This window comes from Odontomachus brunneus, unplaced genomic scaffold (assembly GCF_010583005.1).
Source record: "Odontomachus brunneus isolate Ranch 3 - 2012 unplaced genomic scaffold, Obru_v1 Obru_scaffold_088, whole genome shotgun sequence".
In the NCBI taxonomy this organism is placed as follows: Eukaryota; Metazoa; Arthropoda; class Insecta; order Hymenoptera; family Formicidae; genus Odontomachus; species Odontomachus brunneus.
In genome coordinates, this window is record NW_022639538.1 from 717176 (window position 1) to 738757 (window position 21582).

Here is a 21582-nt window from a genome sequence, read left to right on the forward strand (position 1 = left end):
GAGAGAGAGAGAGAGAGAGAGAGAGAGAGAGAGAGAGAGAGAGAGAGAGAGTGAGAGAGAGGAAAAAGAAGAAGAGAAGAAGAAAAAAAGACGGGAGTACATATCGAGCGCAATAAAAATGCGTCGCGCTGCGACCGCGGATCTCGACGCTCGCGTTTCGTCATTCCGTTCTGCCAGTCTACGTCATGGCAGTTGCGCATTAACTTACTCGTTAATCGAGCTCTCGAAGACTCTTATTAACCCGGACGGTAACACCCAGCGCCTTCCGGACGTATTGGTGCAGTTGCATTTTAATTTATTTATTTTCAAGAACTCCTTCAAGATTGCGCATGAAAATCGCGTTAAAGGTAAAATAAACAAGAGAACAATGATTACAACTTATGACAAGTGGTTTAATCGATTATTCACGGTATATTCACGGTATATTCGAGCACATGAGCGTGTTAACGCCAGAGTTAATAATGCACGCATTTAACTCTTTACTCTCTTTGAGGCTGTTACAGCGACTCCACCTGAAATTTCATAGAATGCGAAAAGCCCCTTTTCTCTCTGTCGTTTAATCCCCTTTTTTTGTCGTTTAACCCCCTTAACTGATATGTCCTAAACAGTTTCGTAATGAAATGCTGAATTCCTTTTGGTTTACTCAAATTATTGTATTTTTTTAATTCATAGCAAAATCAAATCTTTTTGTACTTCATTTCTCAAAACTCTTCAGAGAAAATAGCAATAAAGAGGAAAGAAACCTAGAGATGTTTATTAAAAAATACTCGTCCTAGGGAGAATCGCATACATTTTGAATCACTACTGAAGAAGTTAAAGTCCAAATTTGAATTAGCTAGTTCTGCAATTTTTTTAAAAGCCGTGGTGCACCGCTGCGAAATTTTCCGAATTTTCCAAGGAAATTTCGACAAATTCAGAAGGATTAATGACGACGGACAGTAGTTGATCACCGCTGCACTGAGAGAAAGAAATGACTGGATCTCGTTGAAATTACGGTGATCCTCCGCGCCAGCCATATTTCTTGGTTTTTCTAACAAAGAAGTAGCAAAGACGTAGCGATATGCAAATGAGTAGGTTGTTATCGCTAACTCTATAGTAGCACTTACTACAAAAATGGCTTTCCCGACTGCAATTATTTCACTATGCAATTACAGCCTCAAACACTTTTTTCTACGCGCATCTGTGCGTATTCTCACACGCACTGGATCGCCCGCGATGCGTCGTCGGGCGTCTCGTTATTATTATGCCCCGCGCTTCTTCGCCCTCGCGTTTGTTTTCGTGGTGCGCGTGAGAACGCGTGATTAGCGAACGCGTATTTAATCTCCGACGGCCGATTACGTCGGCTGGCTCGATGTAATTTCGCGTAAAAGTAGAGCGTCTCTTCTACGGTGGCGTGTGTGCGCGCGCGCGTGTGTGTGTGTGTCCGCAGTCGCGTCAGCTCTCTTATAATCAGACGCCTCCCTCTTATCTTTGCAGCCCGAGACGGTGCCTCAGGCGAGGATCGATATGACCCGCGTCCTGGAGGTGGCCGCCGCCGAGGACGTCACTGGACATCCTTACAGCCTCGCCGTGACCTCGCCGGAGGGTGTGACCTTCGTCAAAGGGACGTGTCGAGAAGAGACCAGGTGGTGGACGGATGTTCTCCAGGTGTACTCGCGCAACAAGGTGAGTCGTCCCGGATTTTTGTCCATTCGTCACGCACGGTGTCTCTCGCTCCTGCGTTTTATTCGTCATTCGAGAATAGAAAGCAGAAAGAATAAAACAGTCAATTATTGACATCCCTTTCGGTCATTACACGCTAGAAGAAACTGATAATATATGTGACATTTATATATCTGTAATTGTGGTTCAACTGAAAGACTCTCGTCAAACTCAAATCTGAAAATCTCTCTTGAAAAAAGTCTTACGTAACAATTGATACAGAGTCATGAAAACAGACTACAATGTCACGTATTATGCGATTCAACTAAAACTCAGATCGAACTGTAACAGTTAGAGTTGGGTAACGGGTAAACAACTATCAATACGAACCTAAATTCAGATCTGAGTATTTCACGCGAGCAAGTTTCAATTAACATGAGCCTCTAAGCAGAACGTTAATAATTCGGCGTTTTGTCCTATCTGTATTCTGAAAGGAACATTTGCAATTTGTTTTTGGTTATTCATACACGAGGATATAAAGTCTGATCTACAATATGCTCTGCTTCTTTCTCTTTATCTCTTTCTGACTTACTTAAACTTTAAGCTTTAAGTCAGAAAAAGATAGAAAATCAGAAACAGAATGCAAAGAACATATTGTAGATCAGGCTTAAGTGTCGAGACGCCAGAGCAGAAACCAAATATTAAATTCGTTTTTAAGTGTAACTAAAGTGCGCAAAGGGAGGAGGGTACCGTTACGATGTTAGAGGCGCAATCTAATTTCGCGCGTCGAATTACGAGGGTAGAGTATCGACTGGAGAAAATGACTCCGTCGGCCGGTGGAGAGGAAACCGGCGCGTCGACGCGCGTATAATGCACACTCGTGATATAGAATGGCGTCTCTTACGTGTATCATTAGAGAATTTAATTTTCTGTCGATTACGGTGAGGATACGTCTTGGGGCGTATCGGTACCGTATTACGTCTCCCGTACGTTTGAGCGTTGCGCGAGAGCGGAGTCACGCAAATGGCAGAAACGCAGCCATCGTCTGTGCGATTGCTGCGGGTGCTCCTTCTCTCCCTCTCCCCTTACCGCATTTCCCCTTCCTCCCTCTCTCTCTCTCTCTCTCTCTCTCTTTCTCTCTCTCTTTCACGCGCGCGCGTAATCGTTAAGTCCGTGCATCATCCTCTCCTGTACAACGTCGTGCTCGTTACGCGCGCAAGGATGATTCCGCCTCTCGGCGTCGCGTCTTCGCGCGATATTCCGAGACGATGAGTTATACCTATGAGTAATCGCAGGCATTAATTGTCGGTGGCGGTATTTAGAACGAATCGGCGGTATCCAGGTTGATTTCATCGACGTCGGCTCAGCTTGGCTTCGATTCTTTCCTGCCGACAGGGCCGACGTCGCGAAGGAGAGTCTCCGTGAAAAAAGAAATGAAACACTCCCGTGTTACTCGATTAATTTATCTCAATTTAACGGAGTCAATCGCCGATCTGGCGCCACTTTACCCCGACGACGACGACGACGACGGCGACGACGAGGAGGAGGAGCAAGAGAAGGAGGAGGCCGGTCGCAAAGCCACCTTTGTTGTCGCCCGGTGCATGAAGGACGCTATTGTACACGTAACAGGATTAGCGGCGATGTGGGACAGAGCGCGACGTAAAAGTGCGTCGAGTTCATAAACGGGCTCGAGCGGCGCTTTCGCGTGATGAAGCGGTTATTGAGTGTGACTGTTGCCCGTCGCGGTGCCTGAAAGGTCCATGAATAAAAAAAAAGAAAAGAAAAGGGAAGAAAGAAAAATGAGGGAGAGGAGGAGGAAGAAAAAAGCGCTCGCGTAAGCGACAGTGAAACTGCCGACGTTGCCTCGCATAATCGCCGCGTACCCGCCACCCGTCGTCGTCCCGGCCGCTCATTACGTCGACAATAACGCCAGTAGTGCGCGAGTTGTCACGAGACTGCATCGGGCTTGTCCGTGGAGTCGATTGGCTCCTTCCTGCGATTCATTCGTCTTTTCGCGATCTCTAAAGGGGCCCCGTTTTCTCTTTTCACCCGTCGCTTGACGCCGGGGCGTCTCGCAAAAAGAGAACTATTATTCAGCCTCCGACGACGACGATGACGACGACGGTGACGACGACGACGGAAAGCGGTCGGTGACAAATGGAGACTGCACCGTTTCACTTGGCGCTACGCGATCGCTAAAGAACTCGGCTCGGACGTGAGAATGATCGCTTCACGCAGCCACTTGGCGGTGCCGCTGCCGGTGACTCTATTATTTGTCTCCACTTATGTGCAACGCTCTTTGACGTCGCGTTAAATATCACGTAGGATTGCGGAATCTGGAAATCAATGGAAGAACCATTAGACGGGGTGGACATGAGCCGACGCGAGTATGGTTATTGTGGCAGATACGTCAATGTTTTGGCTTCACGTCGTTCGTGAAATTTATGAGATTGCATTGGGTAATCGATGATCTCATTGACTCAAAGAATGAGTCATTTCGCACACAAGCAGTCAGATGATCGCATGGCAGAAATTAGCAGATAAAAATTACGAATACTCAACACTGTTCAAGTTGACAAGATTTCTTAACTTGATTGTGCTTAATTTTGATTTGGGAAATTTGCGTCTATATTAATAGTTATCACTTGAAACTCGTCTCAATTAAGATACTCAGATTTTAATTCAGAGCTAGATGAGAGTTTTTCAGTTGAATTACGATTATAGATGGAAGTATCACATGCACATCATAATTTAACATAAGCAACTTGGATTTAACTCTGAATAAAAATCTGAGTATCTCACATGAGACAAATTTCAGGTAATGACTATTAATATAGCTCTTGGTTAAATAGAATGCTGCTAACTTCAACCGGAACTTTTTGTTCCGTTCGTATTTCACGAGAAATTGGTTAAACCAAAACTTTCTTTTCCGTGTATACACTGATGAATACAGTATGATACGATGTGATGTAAGACGATACACAATCAATACCAATTTAGCGTAACGAATAAAACCAATACACCAATTTAGCGCAACGAATAAAATCAATATAATAAAAAATCCGACAAACTTGTTTGGCAAGCCCCTGATAATTATCGTGCATGATGGTATTTGTTTAAGTGTCACGAACACATCGACGTTCGAGCGCACGTTTTCGCAAGTGTGCACTTGCGCAACGCGTACAAATCGGCGATCGTGAGCCGAGAAGAAATTCGGGCCTGGCCTGTGGCCTCCGCGCCGATGGCCTCCACCCATCGTAAATGCGTGATTACGTCTAGCCTTTCTCGATTGTCTACCGTATCGCGAGCGGAGGTGTTCGTTCGCAAGCCCTCCAATCAATCAAGCCGCCGTAAATTGAGCCGCTCGCGGAGCTGTCATTCGCTACACTGCTCGTAACATTGTAACAACGGCGAATTGCACGTCCGACCGTGCGCGAGTTACGTAAGAAATGATCGATCGGCAAACGGAAATACCGCTTCATTTCGTACTTCTTACAGCGTAAAACACGAGTATCACATCGCGGCGCGCCGCACGATCATCGTCGGGAGCGTACGGGGTTCAAAGACTCTGTTTCCCAAAAGTGGGTCTCGCGCCGTTTCTTAAGGCCATACTTGACCGATTCTATTCCCCAGACAGGATCTATTAGAAGCCACAAAGCACTTCAACTATGTATAATAACGCCATTAATCCTACGTATTTTTTGAGTGGAATTTCACTCCAAGAGATTGAAAGAGATACACCTCGTATCTCACTGCCTGCGTGCTCTCTCGCAACACACTGACTAATTTATCCGATTTATTAGTCGACGAAATCACGACGACAGAGGAGGGACGTCGTCCTCTCTCGAGGAAGTCGCCGGGAAATATTGCGAAACATGCAAATCTCATCCCGCGGGGGTAACAACGTGTCGTAAATTACTTGGCGCGTTACGACGTGCCTCGTGCGGCATCGAGGCTGCCGTACAACTGTAATCCTCGAACAAAAAGCATTCTCCGCGGGTCGTACACAATATATATATTACATTATATATATATATATATATATATATATATATATATATATATATGTGTGTACATATATATGTACGTAGCCGCGCATCCGAAGCATCTCGCAACGCCTCGATAATTATCTCCTCGGAACACAGAATGGAGTGTTTTCCGCGCGCTCTCCGCGTCGCGCGCTCACGGCTATGCCGATCGATCAATCGTCCTCGCGAATCGTCCGGGATAGCCTGGGACAGCATTGTTCGCAGGTAAACGGCAAGCTTCGCGCCTGCCTCCACGCCACGCCGCGGCATTCGACGTGCACGTCGATTCCGTTACGCAAGTCAATGATCGATCGGCCGGAGCGGCTGCTCGGTTGTCGCGGACCTGCTGCTGGTGTAAACGAACGATTACGTTATGGGGCCAAGGCGATGGCATACGTGGCGCGACATTTCAAGCCCGGTGAGGGGAAACGCTACTCCCGCGCGTTATTTTCCACATTTTTCAGCAATTATCCATCTCCCGGCCGCGCACTCTCCCCCGTCGTCGTCCTTCGAATCGCCATGCTGTCTGAGTGAAGGAACTCGGATCAATTCAGACATCTTACACGTAAATCAAGATTCGCGAATACTTTCGTTCCGAGCCGAGAAGGCGAGACCGCGCGTGCATTAATGAACGTCTCCTCAGCAATACCGCGTTTCACGCGCCTCGATAACGTCATTTCAGTCGCGTCGGCATTTCGCGTTTGTACCTACCTTTCAATTGTACTTTCAATTTGCCGGTTAGATCTCGCATTTCTTCGTTGGACAATAATTTGCTCATACAGGCTCGCGAATGTTGCGAAAAACTTGCAACATACAATGGAAAACAGTGTTTGGTATTTGCAGCTATATTGAGATAGGCAAGTGTACGTAAATTTTCCAGAAACTTTACTAGTTGATTTGTAAAGATTTGTAAAGGTCATGCCCCTTATGAGTATCTTACTCTCTCTCTTTCTCTTTCTTAGCGCCAGAAAAATGACTATAATTTTAGTTAGAAATTAACCTTTTTTTTTCATTCGACATCTAAATCGTTAAAAGAGCGTTTGATAAATAAGAGGACGAGATGGATTTTAGGCTTTCGCAGTATTGTCCGATATTTGACTTGTTTTCCGGGTTTGAACCGCGTCTCCCTTGTATTTGATTTCGACGTCTCGTGAACATTTCAGTTCACTTCTTCAAGGAGCGAGACGACCTAAAACTTTCAGCAGGGCGATCTGGAAGTTTCGCTCTGTTCTCTGAAGAAGTGAACTGAAATGTTTAGGAAACCAAGGAAGACGCGGTCCAAACGCGGAAAACAAACGAGGAGAAGACGAGATGTCAGTTACGGCTGAAATTGTAAGCTCGACGGTGTATCCTCGTCGGAGATACACTCGTTCATTATTTGTCCGTAGGTTTCACGTTCGCGGCTCGCGGATCGCGCTGTTCTCACGATTGGGGCCGCGGATAATAAGCATCAGCCGCGATTATCCGCGGGATCGCACGTAGCGTGTCACGATCGATTAGCCGGTTATGCGGCCGTTCGCGAGAGCGAGCGCGTTAACTTCGCTTTAACACGGCGAAAGAAATGTTAGCGACGCTACGGAGTGTGATGATAAATGTGCATCCGTAAAAATGTCCTCCTCACCGACGTAATCCCTCTCTCTTATTCTCTCTCAATGATCTTTTCTTCATGACGGTGTGCTTTGGTGGTTTTTCAGGGTCGGCACAAGCGAAACGCAACCTTTCCCGGCGGACAGACGACAATTCTGCAGGTTACGCCGACGATTCGAAGTAAGTGCCGCGTCGGCGTGTTATGCAAATTTCACAGTAATACGCGCCGCTCGTCGTGCCGCGCTCGGCCGGTATTTCCACGCGCCGGTAGTTAATGACGACGTAATTACCGTGTCTCTCACTCGCGCGGCCGTTTCACGCAGTTCCTCGGGAAAATGCGTGATCGCGCGCGAGAGACGGACGACGGGCTCTTTACGCGAGCAATTTGATGCAACGAGAATGAGACGGAAAGAAAGGTGGTACGTGTGTGTATGTGTGCGTAACAACACCGTCGCAACAGTTTAGCCCCGCCGTGTGGTAAATATCGCGTGGGATACGAGCGCGACAGGGATACGAGCGTAAATAATAGGAAGATAAGCGGCGCGAATAATCAGCCAGGGGCATATCTTCCTCGCGGCGCGCGCGATTATTATTACATTCGCTCTCGCACTGTCGCCTCGTTATCCCGCGTCCCGAGATCGACGTCCTCCTTCCCTAATTGGCTAATTACGCCTCGTTTCAATTATTCAGACCGCAGTTTTCGACGGGAATTACCGCGGTTAGAACTGGAGTTGCGCGCCGCAACGTGAAATAATGAGAAGCCTTGCGTTCAGCCAGTCAAAACGTTCAGTTCGCATCTGTTTACTGCCTACTTTCTGCAATATATAAACATGCACGTATTTCACCACGGAATTATAGCTAACGACGGTGATTATTTGGTCGATGGGTGTTTGAAAGATCGTTGGCGTAAATAGTTCTTCTCTTTTTCTATTACGTAAATAATCATTACTCCGATGACGGGTTCAAAGTCAAGCGAAACCTTCCGACCGACTGAACCAGAAGAAGGTCGTTCAAATTGACACCGCGGCTTTTTGCGAATTCAACTTTCCTCCGCTTCGTTCGCTCGACCCATACGATTTCACAGTCCGATTCGCGGACACGAGAGATTCGCAAAAAAAAATACGAAATTTCACATCGTCCGGCAGGTAACACGCCGAATCCGCCGCGGCCGCGCTTCAACAGCTGCCGTTCGGAGCCACGCGGCAGCGCATGGATCCCCGAGAGCGGCAGCGGGCCGTCGGAGTTGTGCTCGTCCGTGTTCTCGTCGACGCCCTCGCTGGTGACGACCAGCGTCGTCACGGCCGCCAACAGCAACGCGTTGGCGAACGGGCAGAACGCCGCCGAGCTGAGGAACAACCTGCCGCCTTTGCTGAGCGGCGGCGCGCCGCTCGAGAATGGCTCGACTGGCAGCTACCTGACGACCGGCGTGTCGACGTCGACGACAACGACGACGACGACAACGACGTCGTCGTCGTCGATGAACGGCGGCGTCTGCAGCGCGGTCTACTCGACGACCACGACGACCGTCTCGACGGCGACGAGCGCCACTCCGTCGGGCGTTGTCCTCAGCAGCGTCGGGTCGCTGAGCGAAAAGCCGCCCATGATCCCTAACGACGGCAGGCTGGGCTACCGGGACCAACCTGCCAGTAGCGCGTCACCGCCGACCCGGGACAAGCTGCGCGCTGAGGACAAGGCCAGGCGCAGGATGAATCAGCAGGGGGAGCGGACGAGCGGCATCATCGGCGACGCCAGCGCAGCCTCCGGCGAGAAACTAGGTCGGTATTCAATGAGACACAATTTCTCCCTGTTGACTTCCGCGCCACGGGGCCGATGAGGTCGTCGTGTGTGTCCTGACTGCGTCGTGCGGTCTGTGTGTGTGTGTAGTATGGGTGCGTGCATGCGTGTGCGTCTGTCGATACTTTTGAATTGAAGTTGAGTACAATTAAGGTCTGTGAGGGACAGATGCTGAATAATATTTGCATTGCAGTTACGTAATTGCTTCAAGGTGCTACTATAAGAATTGCATATTGGAGAATCTCTTATATAATTTTTGCAGTGATTGCAGTAATAATTGCATCATTCTTACTATAATCATAATTATATCATTACTGCAGTACCGCGGAAATAATCGTATCACTTTTATATTGTGCAACTACAGTAAAAGCACATTCTTTCTTTAGCATAATATTAATATTATGCTAAAGAATTAATATTATGCATAATAATAATATTAAGTAGCGTTTAGCTGTCATAGGCTTTAACTGTCCTTAATTGTCTTTAACTTTGTTCATTCAGCAGCCTTAATTTTCAATTAATTATTCCCTATTAAAATTCCGTCAAGCTACGTTTTTTCTCATGTTACACGGAGGATAAAATGTTACTCGTTATCTCTTCACATCCCTCTCTGTCTCTGAACATCTTTGAAAATCTTCAATCGGCTATTTGTAACGCAGAGCTGGGCGATTTCCGGATTTCCTGCGGATCCGGAATATGATAGACGATCTCCAACTTTCGAACGCGATGCTGTTTTTTGCTGTGATTTAATTCGCGCTGAGTTTTCACCACGGAGTTACCTCGCGATAACTCGATGATCTTCTGCCTCGTAACAACACGAGCGTTCGATGAAGATGCTATAACGCGATTAAGGAACTAACGACAGGGAGAGATCGCGCGATGCAGATCGCTTCATTAGGACTGACTCGCGTCAGTTGAGATTACGTCGAAATCGGGCCGCGGGTAATTGATAGCGGGGAAAACGAATTTACGAGGAGTACAATTTCACTTCCGCGTCTCGGCAAAATACGTGCGAAAGTGCATCCGGGGGATACGACTCTCGAAGCGGCGGATCTGCGTCGAAAGCTTCTTCTTCTTTTTTTATTCTTTTCTTCATTCTTACAAGACGGACGGATGAAACTAGTTTAGATGTGTACCGCGGGGGGAAACTGGGTCAACGCCGCCACGCAGTTTGCGTTTTACATTCTCATTGACGATGATTTGCAGTCCGCGGAAGAAACGGCTGACGCATTAAGTCGGAGCTGACCTATTTTTATTCGATATAATTGATATCGCACACGTAGCAGTTAGCGTGATAATATTAGCCGAAGAGATATACTCTCGCGTAGAAAGCTATATTAATAAAATTCCCAGAGTACCTCTTTCTCTCCCGCCCTCTCAGAAGACTACGAGTGCAACGACGAATGCATCTTCGTGCTGCTTGAGGAAGACGATGGAAAGTCGAGATTTCCGACTGAGAAAAGGTGGTCGTCCAAAAATCCAGTCTGTTTCATGATTAATCTTTTAGATCTGCAATCGCGAGAAATCTTAATGGCCGATACAGAGGTGGATTTGCGAATAAATGATTAATCAACCACGGGAAAAATGAAATTGCTCGTTGGAGCGTAACGTACATGCCGACGAGTTCTCAGACGTACGCGGTGCGCTAATTAACAGCCGGTCTTATCATCACGTCGAGTCGATCCTTGTATCCCGATTTTCTCCGAGTACACTGAGAGAAAAAAAGAGGAAAACGTATTTATTCACGGTAGGCATTAATATCGTATTTATACCACACTGAAAGAAAAATACTTGAGAATTTATGCGTGTAAAATTCATTTCTGCGAAATACAATTTCATCCCACAAATAGATCTTCAAGTATTTTCTTTCTCGATGTGAATATTTTTGAAATGAGAAAATGTACATTTTCTTAGAGTTTGAGCTTTTCATGACAGCAATTGTTCACTTTATTTAAGTGGAAGATTTTAGATTTGAGCTATAATGTGTCGTTAGTATCCACCGGATAAATATTGTTTACTTTTTAGATACTTCTTTTTCTCCCTCAGTAATATTAACCTTTTCCTTCGCGTTCTTTTGAAATTCTCCTGGCTCAGTCAGAAGATATTCTATTCACCCGGATTCGCGCGACTTTCAGAACGGCGGATTCCCACCGCCGCGCGATTTTTGTGCCGCGAGGTTCCGCACGGTATCGCCGCCTCCTGTTCATGTTGCGTAATTGCGTGCGCGCAATCTCGAGGAAAATCGGCGGCCGCGCCGCGCCCGATCCGTAGATTTCATTTAGATCGATGCCGGACGAACGACGGGGTACTTTAGAAATCGCCTCGCGAAAAATCTCGCGGCACGCAAAGTCCGCCGAGCGATCTCCCCTTCTCCGTCTGACGATTTACACCGAACGCGGGTTTATTGAAACGCGTGTGTTATCGGAGAGTCGGGATCACGCGGAGATTTCAGCCGCCCATCGCCGATCAGCTCTAACGCCCTTTCGCGCGTTGAAAAATCCCAAGATGGAATTTCAGAGGTGGTTAGATTTCAGAGGAACGCAGCAATTCGCTGGCAGTTTTCCCGCGGAACCGCATTTTAGTGCGATTCAACGTTGTTACTTACTTATCCTTTTTTGTATTAAATTCCACATCTGTAGGCATAACTCGATCTTTTTCCTTTCTACCAATCTTATTTAATATAACTTTGTTCTCAGAATATTAAAAAAGCCAGTGAGAACCAGCGCAGTATGTAAATTGCGAGGGTCAACGTATTTTGTTAAAATCAATGATTAAATTACAATGGAGTCACATTTTACTCCATTGTAATTTAATTATTAATTTTATTAGCTCTCATTGGCCCTCTTTAATATCTCGATTATATGTAAAAAAAGAATTCCTTTTTGAATATATTATATTAATTTTATTTCTATATCATTTTATTTTTACATTTGTAATTTCCAGTTGAATTATGGTTTCATCTTGAGCTTTTAATCGATCTTATTATATTTTTTTTGAGAGAGACGAGGAATTTTTTAAACTGATGGGATCTTTAGTGTAACAACGACGTGCTTGATTTTGGCACACGACTCACGTGAACAGGAAGATCTTTCGGAGGAGAAAGAAATCTGCCGCTTCTCAGGTGGTCGTTGCTGCCAGTCGTGGCAGCGATCCGTTTATTAATTAATAGTCGGCAGTTAATTAATGCTAAGTAGTCGTTGGCCCGCGCCATCGTCGAAGCGTGCCTGGGCGCTTCGGGCGGAAAGGAAGTTAATTAGTTAAGTCACCGACCGCGATACCGAGACGAATATTTGATAACAACGAACGCCCCGCTGTAGGAAGACTGTTTAACGGTTTTGTCCGTTCGTGAGACGGTCTTCTGGGTCTCTCTCTCTCTCTCTCTCTCTCTCTCTCTCTCTTTCTCTCTATGGATTCGAGTGCCATGATTATAATTCATAAGCTGGCTTGGCTATCCTATTCGCGGGCCGATTAGAATTAGGAAGATAGGCGTAGTTCGTTTTGAAGATAAATGGCGCAACCAGGAAATAGTTCCTCATCCAGAGGTATACAGGACGGTTAACGCGTTGATTGCGTGTCGAATATATAGGATGATTCACTTCTAACGTTTTATACTTTAACGACGGATTCTTTGACCATTTTGGAGTAATCTAAACAATTTGAAATATTCATTTTTCTCAATGAAAATATTGAGGCACTAATAAGACTAAGTAAAACTGACACAATTAAAGGGGAAGAATAGACTGGATTTTTCGTAATTAAGTATCAAAAGTGTGTTCTTCGGTTAATTTGAGATTTGCTTGAGTATGATTTTAATTTGAAGCTTGATTACAGAAGTGCGCAATGTTAAAAATTGAATACGTAAAAAACTGTCAATTTGGAATAATCCTATTAATTTTAAGTATTAATTTTTCTTAGCGAAAATATCGAGGCGATACGATGATTTTTAAATTATAATTAAAGAAATTAAAGTGTGGAATTAGAACAATTAGGGAAAAAGGTCGAATTGGATTTTCGATAATCAAATAAGTTTAAATAGATAAAAAACAGCACTTTCACTTAGCTAGTTTGAGATTTGCTTGAATATAATTTGAGACTTGTATACACACAAAGACACGCAATATTGAAAATTGAACAATTGTATTAACCTCGATATTTCTGCTGAAGAAAAAGGGAAAAGGGTTGGGTGAATGGGTGGGCGGGCGAGCGCACCGAGATGAAGAGAAATGTATTGTGCAGACGATGATGCGTGTCGGAGGATACTCTTGGAGCATGAGCGGGAAAGAGAAGGAAAGCTACGGGACATTGCGGCTTCATTGACTCAACCACGAGCTAGGAGGATCAAGCCGAGGACTTCGGAGCCGACCAGAGATGTCGTGGACGCGGTGAATGCCGCCCATCAGGATAAGCTCGTACGTGATAAAAACATGAAAAAATATCTCTGTAGCGATTACACGGATAGTTATTTCCTTTTTGTTGTTGTTTGGAAGAAGCGTTTATCTAAAATAAAAGCATTGTTTGATTGGTATTATTTAATTTGGCTTAGCGGAGACTTTGTAATAAAAGATAAAGAAGTTTAACTAACTGCGTTAATTCAAAAGACTGATAAAAGGATGATAGGAGTGGTAAGAAGAAATAATCATGTCACGAATCTCGCGTGCAGATCAGAGGCGATCCCGATGGCTGTGGTCTGGACATTTCCGGCATCAGGTATTCGCCCACTTCCGAGTTAAGGGTCGATCTGCCAGCAGAGGACTTGCTGAACATCAAGAAGGGCTGGCTGATGAAGCAAGGATTGAATAAGGTGCGTCTCGCGTTCGAGAGCGCAGAGAGAGAAACGGAGGAGGAGAAGAGAGGAAACCGGCGAGGCTCAACTAAATTCGTTTTTCTGCCTAGGAATGGAACAAGCACTGGTTTGTTCTGAGAGGCTGTGGATTGATGTACTACAGGGACCCCTGCGCGGAGGATAAGGGCATTATGGACGGCGTTATAGATTTGAACACCGTCACCGCGGTCACACCGCTTCAGGTCGCGAGGAATTACGGATTCCAGACTGTCGTAAGTTTAATAATGTTCTCACAAGGAGATCTTTACGTTTCTCGGAAAACAGTCGCGTGTAAAATAATCGACTACTAATAACGCGACGCCGAACGTGTAATTTTATCTTCAGTTGAAGGATTTAATGCCACTTATCCATTATTTCGAGAACTCGAAGCGTGACTCATCGTAAAGTTGAGAAAATCGGAGATATACTTTGTCATCTTTGATCTTTCTGAGAGAAATATAGTTTAAGTTTTATTCTTCGAAAGCTTCGATATATATATATATATATATATATAATTTCTTAATATTTAAAGAACTAGACTAGAACACTGAGTTTTTTCGTTAGCTTTAATTTTAAAAACAATGCAAGGATGAAATGTGATTATTGCTCACGAAATAACTCTCGCTGGAAGGGCTCTCCGAAGGGCTCAAGGTCCTATTGAACGACCAGGATTAGCTTCCGCGTTTAGAGTGGGAGCGGTCGGGAGAAAATACTGACTCAATTTCACGGTAGAATAAGTCGGCTTCGCAGAGCTTCTCATTCATGCTATTGATTGCCAGCGGGCAGCGCAGATCGCGTACCTCGCATGAATTGAAGCGTGCAGTGGCATGATATTTCGTGGCCATGTCGTGGCCTTTAGCTCATGTGACGCGCACTTACGTTTGGCTACTCACAACCATAGGCTTGGGATGACCGGGGTAGCACGGTGCTCTCCGCGGTGACCGCCGGCATCAGATCCAGTTGGATGTCAGCGATTAAAAGAGCAGCCAATCTACCTGATCCTGACGGCAACAACGTAGACTCCCTCGCCGTATGCTCGGACACTCAGCAAGAGACTAATCCGCAGTCTCCTACTGCGTGAGTATTGTCTCACGAGAACTAAGTCTCTTATGTATAAAATAAAAATTTCGTTGCGTTGGCATTTTTCGAATTTTAAATCTAAATTTAAACTGACTGCGCGCTGTTAGTTTTAAAGCTGATATAAAATCCGAAGGGCGCGACGTTTTTCAAGTTTTGTAAGAGATATTGAATGTTGTGTGGTCACTTGCGAGCGTAAAAGATTAATACCATGAAGCAATCGTTGCTTTAATGGACTCTATATAATATCGCATTGTCGTTAGATAAATCTTTTTAACCGTATTTGACTTATGTTTCAGGTCCATCACAGACCGCGAGAGAGATTCCGTTGTGGCCTCGACGTCCATCACACCGAGATCGGTGTTGTTTTCCTCGGACGAGGAGTACAGGACCGCTTCTGAGGGTGGGCGTAGAGAATCCGGCGACTGGTCAGAGATGCCGGTGTCTCCACCGCTAGTAAGAAACGGAGATTGGTCCATCACTCTGAAGGGTCCCGGCTGGTCGGACTCGGCGAATCACGAATGGTCCGAACTGCCGCCTTCACCGCCGCTAACAAGAACCGCGTTGTCCAGGGTGAAGGCCAGATCTCGATCGAGTTCCAGGTCGCGGGTCTACAAGAGGAGCCGTAGCTCGCCGCCCAGTTCGAGGAGAAGCACCCTGGACAGCGTGAGATCGGAGGATCTGATGATGGCTTGCTGCGAACTTGGCGAGGATGAGGAGCAGAGCAACGGTCACTTGCAGGGTAACAGCTGTCTCTCGAGCGCCAACGACAGCCCCTTGATCGTCGAGCTTTTGGAGAATCAAGTGTCGCTGTTGCACGATCAGCTGGATCAGAATCCGTCTCACCCGAGCACGCTACTAGTCATTGTCGAGCGTCAAGAGAGCGAAATTGAGAGCCTGAAGTCGCAGCTGAACATGGCGCGTACGGATGTCGCGAACGCAGAGAAGGAGCTGGCCAGATTGAGACAACAAAAAGCGGAGGCGTCTATCAGGGAGAAGCAGGTGGACGAGCTGTTGAATACAATACAGAGAACCGAACAGCAGAGAAACAAGGATTTAGAGGACTTGGAGAAGATGAAGAAGGTGTACAGCAGGGAAAAGGAGGTCTTGGAGTGCAAGTTACTGGAGACGGAAGCTATCCTGCGGGAGACGATGGAGAGATGTGAAATGCTCACGAACGAACTCACGTCGAGCCATAGAACTGTCGAACACTTGCAAGCGGAAATGTCGACTCTTAGCGACAGACTCTCGCAAGGTGAGTGCGCGTTTTTCGTCTACGCAAGTATGAAATTAAATAAAATTGAAAATTGGAATCATTTCAACTAAAGCTCAATGATATATTTGAGAACAATGTTGAGAACAACGTTGAGAAAAATTTAATTTTATGTTTCTGTTGAATATGAAATTAAATAAAATTTAATTGAAATTATTTCAGTAAAATTTTAATAAAATTTGAGTACAACGTTGAGTAAAATTTAATTTTACTTTAGTTTTTTACTTTAACTTTAAGATACAATCGTTAATAGTGTACATTCTTTTAAACTAGGTATCGAGGAAAACGAACGTCTTTACAATCGTGTGAGGGAATTAGAGGAGAAGAATGGACTGTCCGTTTCGAGAGAACGTGGGAGAAGTTTCGACTCGCTTAGCGACTTGACTAACATCGAGTTGGATTTGGATTTGACTGCATTAGACAAGGAAAGGTAAAATTACGCATTGTGAAACACAATAGCCTTCTGTTGCAATCGGTGGTTACATATATTATCGTTGCAGAGTCATGGAGGAATACGACGAATTGCGTAGCCGCTTCGAGAAAGCCGTAATGGAGATTCGAGCTATGAGGAAGGAACTACGAGAAGCTCACGCCACGCAGGATGTGTTGGAGTTGGAAATCTTCGCTCACAAGCAAGACGCGGCTAGCGTTAATGAAACCAATCAGGCGCAAGCCCAATTAATGGCAGCGAGGATTCAGGATTTGACTAACAAGTTAGCCGCCAGCGAGAAGCAGGTCAGGACGCTGAAGCAGAAGCTGACGAAAGCTGAAACCAGAGACAAGAGAAGGTCGCTCTCCCTGAAAGGAAGAGAATCGTTCCAGATCTCTCAGGAAGTGGAGGACAAATTGCTAGATCTGGAAAACAAGATCTGCGCTATAGAACGGGGCAAGAGCGTCAGCGCTCCCGTCTCTGCGGGCAGCAGTTCGAAGGAGTCGAGTCCGAACCCGAAGAAGGAGAAGAGGAGAGAGAGTAAGAACCTGGATCGAGCCAGACTACGCAGAAAATCATTAGACAGCGCAACGAGTTCCGAACCGATGAAAGTGCTCATTAGACTGAGCACTTTGGAAACAAAAGTAGCGAACGTCGCCGAGACCATGGCCAGTGATGCGGAGAAGGACTCCAGCGAATGCAGTGAGGTCAGCGGATCTTCTGAGATATCGTTGGAGGTATTGGCGAGGCTGAAGAAACTCGAGCGAGTAGTCGCCAAGTCGAAGCGACGATTGGAAAAATGCCTCGGCTCGACACAAGCGGAGGACAAAGCCGAAAAATGTTTGCGCGAGGTAAACGACATACTGGACTCGTGTTTAGAATGTAAGAAGAACCAAGCCAGCGCTCAAGTCACCGAGTCAGTAGGAGTAGCGGTATCTAGGCTAGAAACTACACTTAAGGACAAACTGAGCGAACTCACGAAGAAACGGCAGGTGCTGGCGCAAGAGGGTCGGCTGGACGAGAGGGAGAAGATGAAGCTCGTCGCCGAGAGAGTGGCCTTCGAGTCCGTGATTCTCAGACAGATCAAGTGCGCACTGAACCGCACCACGGACAGAAGCGCCGTTCTCAGTGAATTGGTCGAAACTAGTCAGCTTGCCTCAAGCTTAAAGCGTAAGATTCACGGAACTAAGCCCAAAACATACCAAAATACGAATTACATTCAGTATCTTACTAAGGTGTTAGCGAATAAGTTAGTATTGGTAGGGCACGCCGGTGCAACCGACACGTCAAAGGAGATAAACGCGGCTCGTAGCGAGAGCCTCAACTTTTTGCTGCAGAAGCAGCGGGAAGTGAACGAGATAATGCGGAAATATAAGGACACGAAATTACGGCAGCTTGCGGAAGTGTTAGCCGCCGAGACGCTGAGTCTGTCTGAACAGGAGGACCTCGGCAAGCAGATCAGCGGTTCGAGCAAGAAGCTGCTCGAAGACAGACGTATTCGCGAGGCTTGGGCCTTGGCTCAAGAGACGGTGAGCAAAGAGCTCGTACAAGCCGAGGTGTCGCACGTGATCATGCGTTACGGTCAGCTGTACGAGCAGAACGTGACGTCGATCGTCGATACTTGTCTCAGCTTCGATAGTGCGGACCACGTCAGGATGGAGTCATGGATGGATGCAGCACAGACACGACTGCGCCAAGAGATGGAGGTCTCCGTACATGAGCTCTCGGAGGCTTACGAGGAATGTCTTCGTGCTATGAAGAAGAACAAGCTGACGGTCGACGCCAAATATGAGTCGCGGCAACTATTAACCGATTACGCCGACGTGATCGCGCACAAAGCTTTAATAGATTCCAGAATTGCACTTCTTCAGGATACCACGCGACAGTCGGCCACGACATTCCCCGGGGAGACTTTCGTATCTAGTCTTATTCGAAACGAGGACATGCTTGCTTGTCTGACGGATGAGGGATGCGACTTTCAGAGCAATCCGATCATCGATGCGGAGTACAGTTACCTTTACCAGCGGTTGGCGAAGGAATGCGAAGAGAGAGTCACTGGTAAACGAGAATCGAAGGAGCAGCTGAAGAACGTCAGCCAATCATTGTTCCACTTGGAAGAGGACTTGGTCGGATTCAGCAAGTGTATGAGGGATAAGGCGGTGGGTGGAAATGTCGATGGTGTCGTTTGGTCCAAGTCGACCGGCGGCATCACAGATTGGTCCAGCGTGTGCGACAAGTGCTTACACCTACGAGAGCAAATAAGGAAGCTGAGTGACTACATAAATAGCATCTCGTGTCAGACGTGCAATCAACTACAGGAAACCATTCAGAGGATAACTGCCGAGCACAATCAGGAACTGGAGACGCTCAAGCGCAATCAGGAGAAGGATTTGATGGACATCAAAGGTGAGCTGGATAGTCAACGCCAATCCCTTACGTCCCAATACGAACTGGAAGCGGCCAGCTTGCGCGAGCGGGCCAGGAAATTGGAACACCGTCTCAACGCGATGGACTCTGAGCATTCGGCTCACGTAAACGAGTTGAGGGCAGCTTATCAACGATCAATAAGTGCCGAGTTAGACACCGACGCGGAGACCCGGAAAAGATACAAAGAAGAGATCAAGCAGCTACGCGCACTTTGCGAGAAAGGTCTGTTGGCAATGGAGAATTCTCATAGACGCATCATCGCTGAGATGGAAGAGAAACATCGGCAAGAACTGGAGAGCCTGAGGATAGAAAAGGAGCAGGCGCTCTCCGAGGAGACGCAAGCAACTCTGGCCGCGTTGGATGCTATGAGAAAGGCACATGAACACGAGGTGCAGAAAGAGATCGCCAAGTTCAAGCAGGAGTTCATCAAACAGATGCAAGCGCGCGAGGATATCGGAGTGCTTCATAAAGAACACGAGTGCGTAACATACAAAGCTTTTGATTTGTTTAGCGAGTTTGCCACTGATTATTATATTTATTATTATAACTGATCGCCACTATTCTTTTTATTATATTTATTTCTTGTATTATCTTTATTATATCTATTTTTCACTTTAGCTTTATTATATATATTCACTCCTTATATATATATATATATATATATATATATATATATATATATATATATGTGTATTTTTATTTATATATTTTTCTTTCTTTATATATTAATAAATCAAAAATCAAAATTTCTTATATTATTATTTTTTAAATATTACGTATTAATGTATGCTGCATTTCTTTCAGAGAAGAAATGGAGGAGATAAAGCAGGAAATTCTCTCTCTGTCTGCGAAGTACTCGTCCAAATGCGTGGAGTCCGCCGCGCTGGAAGAGAAGGTAGGCAACTTGTCGAAGCAGCTCGCCCAGGCGCAGCAGCACATCATGCAACTGGATGCGAGAAACAAACAGCTGAGAGCGCATCTTGTGCTGGAGACGAACGACAGCAGTATCAGCGACACGATACAGATTCTACGGGGTCGAGACAACGAGCTCGCTGAACCGCGGGAGGAGATACATCGACTGCAACAACAATTGAAGGTACGAGTGTCCGTCGTTCAGACAAGGTTGCAACAAAGTAGAAAATGTGGTTAACAAATATGTATATTGCTGAAAATGAGATTAACTGCCGCCGTAATTACATATTATGGTGTTTCGCCTGGCGAGCTTGTTGTCGCGCTTCAACGACGAGGTCCTGACGATTGACGTGGTTCAGTACCTTGGTCGCTCGAGTAAGAAGAATTTTGACCCTGCGCTTTTTATTAACTGTCCTCCTTCCCTTCACCCCGTTCGCCGTAATCGCCGTTGGCATTTACTCGTTTGGACTTTACATCGACCTGTACATATATCAGTTCGTCTCGGTGAACCGATCGCTCGTGTTCACGGCTGTCGCAAATACCATAATTGTAACTCAGCGAACAGCAGCGACTTGATATAGTGTTTAACCATCCCTTCGCCCCGCACTTAATGATGAACGTTCGAATCTCTTGCTTTGGAAATATTCAAACGATTCAAGCACTTGAATCGCCTTAGATGTTCTTCGAAACCGAGAAAGTTCGCACAAATCCTGAAAGTTTGAAATATCTTGAGAGTCTCGAGTGTCTACGTTCTGATAACGAGCTAGTCTAGTTTCCAGACTTCCTCGAAACTCGCGATACGTTTGAGACTCTCAAGACATTCCAGAGAGATCTTTGAGAATTTGGAAAATTTCCGGTTTTGAGCAACATCCGAGACGAGACTCGCGGTTCGTCAAGCGATTCGACACGTCTCCAGCCCATCACCGCCCGCACCATCAGCCGCATTGACGCATATTTTCGATATTTCTCACTAACAGCATGGGGACACCCCTCGTGAATCGGCCGGTGTGCTGTCGAAAGCCCCGTCGCTAGACTACTCGCCGGCCTATTCGCCGCAGCGCGTCAGGAGTAACCAAGAGTCGCCGGCCGCTCGGACGAGCAGCGTCGTCGTCGTCGGCGGTGACGGCGGCGACGGCGGCGGCGGCAGCAGCGAACAGAGAATAACAAGCGAGCGAAGTTCGAAGGGCTCCTCCATGTCCGGCGCGTTGCAAAAACGATCGCTCTCTCAGACGAACCGGCCAAGCGCATTCTCGTACAAGCTCGAGCGCGTTAAGTCCGTCTCCTTGCCGTACACGAGTAGTCTGGCTAGATCGGGCAGTAGCTCCGGCGCGCCGTCGCACGACGGGAAAGACTCGGCGAGCTTAGAGCAAAAGGGTCAGGAGCGTAACGGCCTGGGCTCGCCGTTGTGGGACAGCTTGAGACCGAGGAGCGGACTGCCTCATCAGTATCAAGGTACAGAAGAGAGGTGAACGGAGTGTGTATGTGTGTGTGAGAGAGAAAGAGAGATAGAGCGTGTGTGTGGGTGTATGTGGGAGTGAGAACGAGAGCGAGCGAGAGAGAGAGAGAGAGAGAGAGAGAGAGAGAGAGAGAG

At 46.4% G+C, this 21582-nt stretch overlaps 1 protein-coding gene across 9 annotated transcripts in view; it reads left to right on the top strand.

Moving 5' to 3' along the window:
- Positions 1-21582, top strand: part of LOC116848044 (protein outspread) — a 255072-nt gene that overhangs the window by 227195 nt on the left and 6295 nt on the right. For 6 of the 9 annotated variants that reach the window (XR_004378891.1, XR_004378892.1, XM_032823772.1 and 3 more), the window contains 12 exons: positions 1477-1665; positions 7364-7436; positions 8402-9031; positions 13287-13459; positions 13711-13851; positions 13944-14105; positions 14774-14949; positions 15249-16204; positions 16496-16652; positions 16723-19557; positions 19884-20175; positions 20969-21443. Coding sequence is in view for 7 of the 9 variants with exons in the window: in XM_032823772.1 (XP_032679663.1) it covers positions 1477-1665; positions 7364-7436; positions 8402-9031; positions 13287-13459; positions 13711-13851; positions 13944-14105; positions 14774-14949; positions 15249-16204; positions 16496-16652; positions 16723-19557; positions 19884-20175; positions 20969-21443 (6259 nt within the window). In the remaining 2 variants the exon portion in view is untranslated. The remainder of the gene's footprint in view (positions 1-1476; positions 1666-7363; positions 7437-8401; positions 9032-13286; positions 13460-13710; positions 13852-13943; positions 14106-14773; positions 14950-15248; positions 16205-16495; positions 16653-16722; positions 19558-19883; positions 20176-20968; positions 21444-21582) is intronic. The other 3 variants (XM_032823776.1, XM_032823778.1, XM_032823777.1) reach the window with 2 other exon arrangements.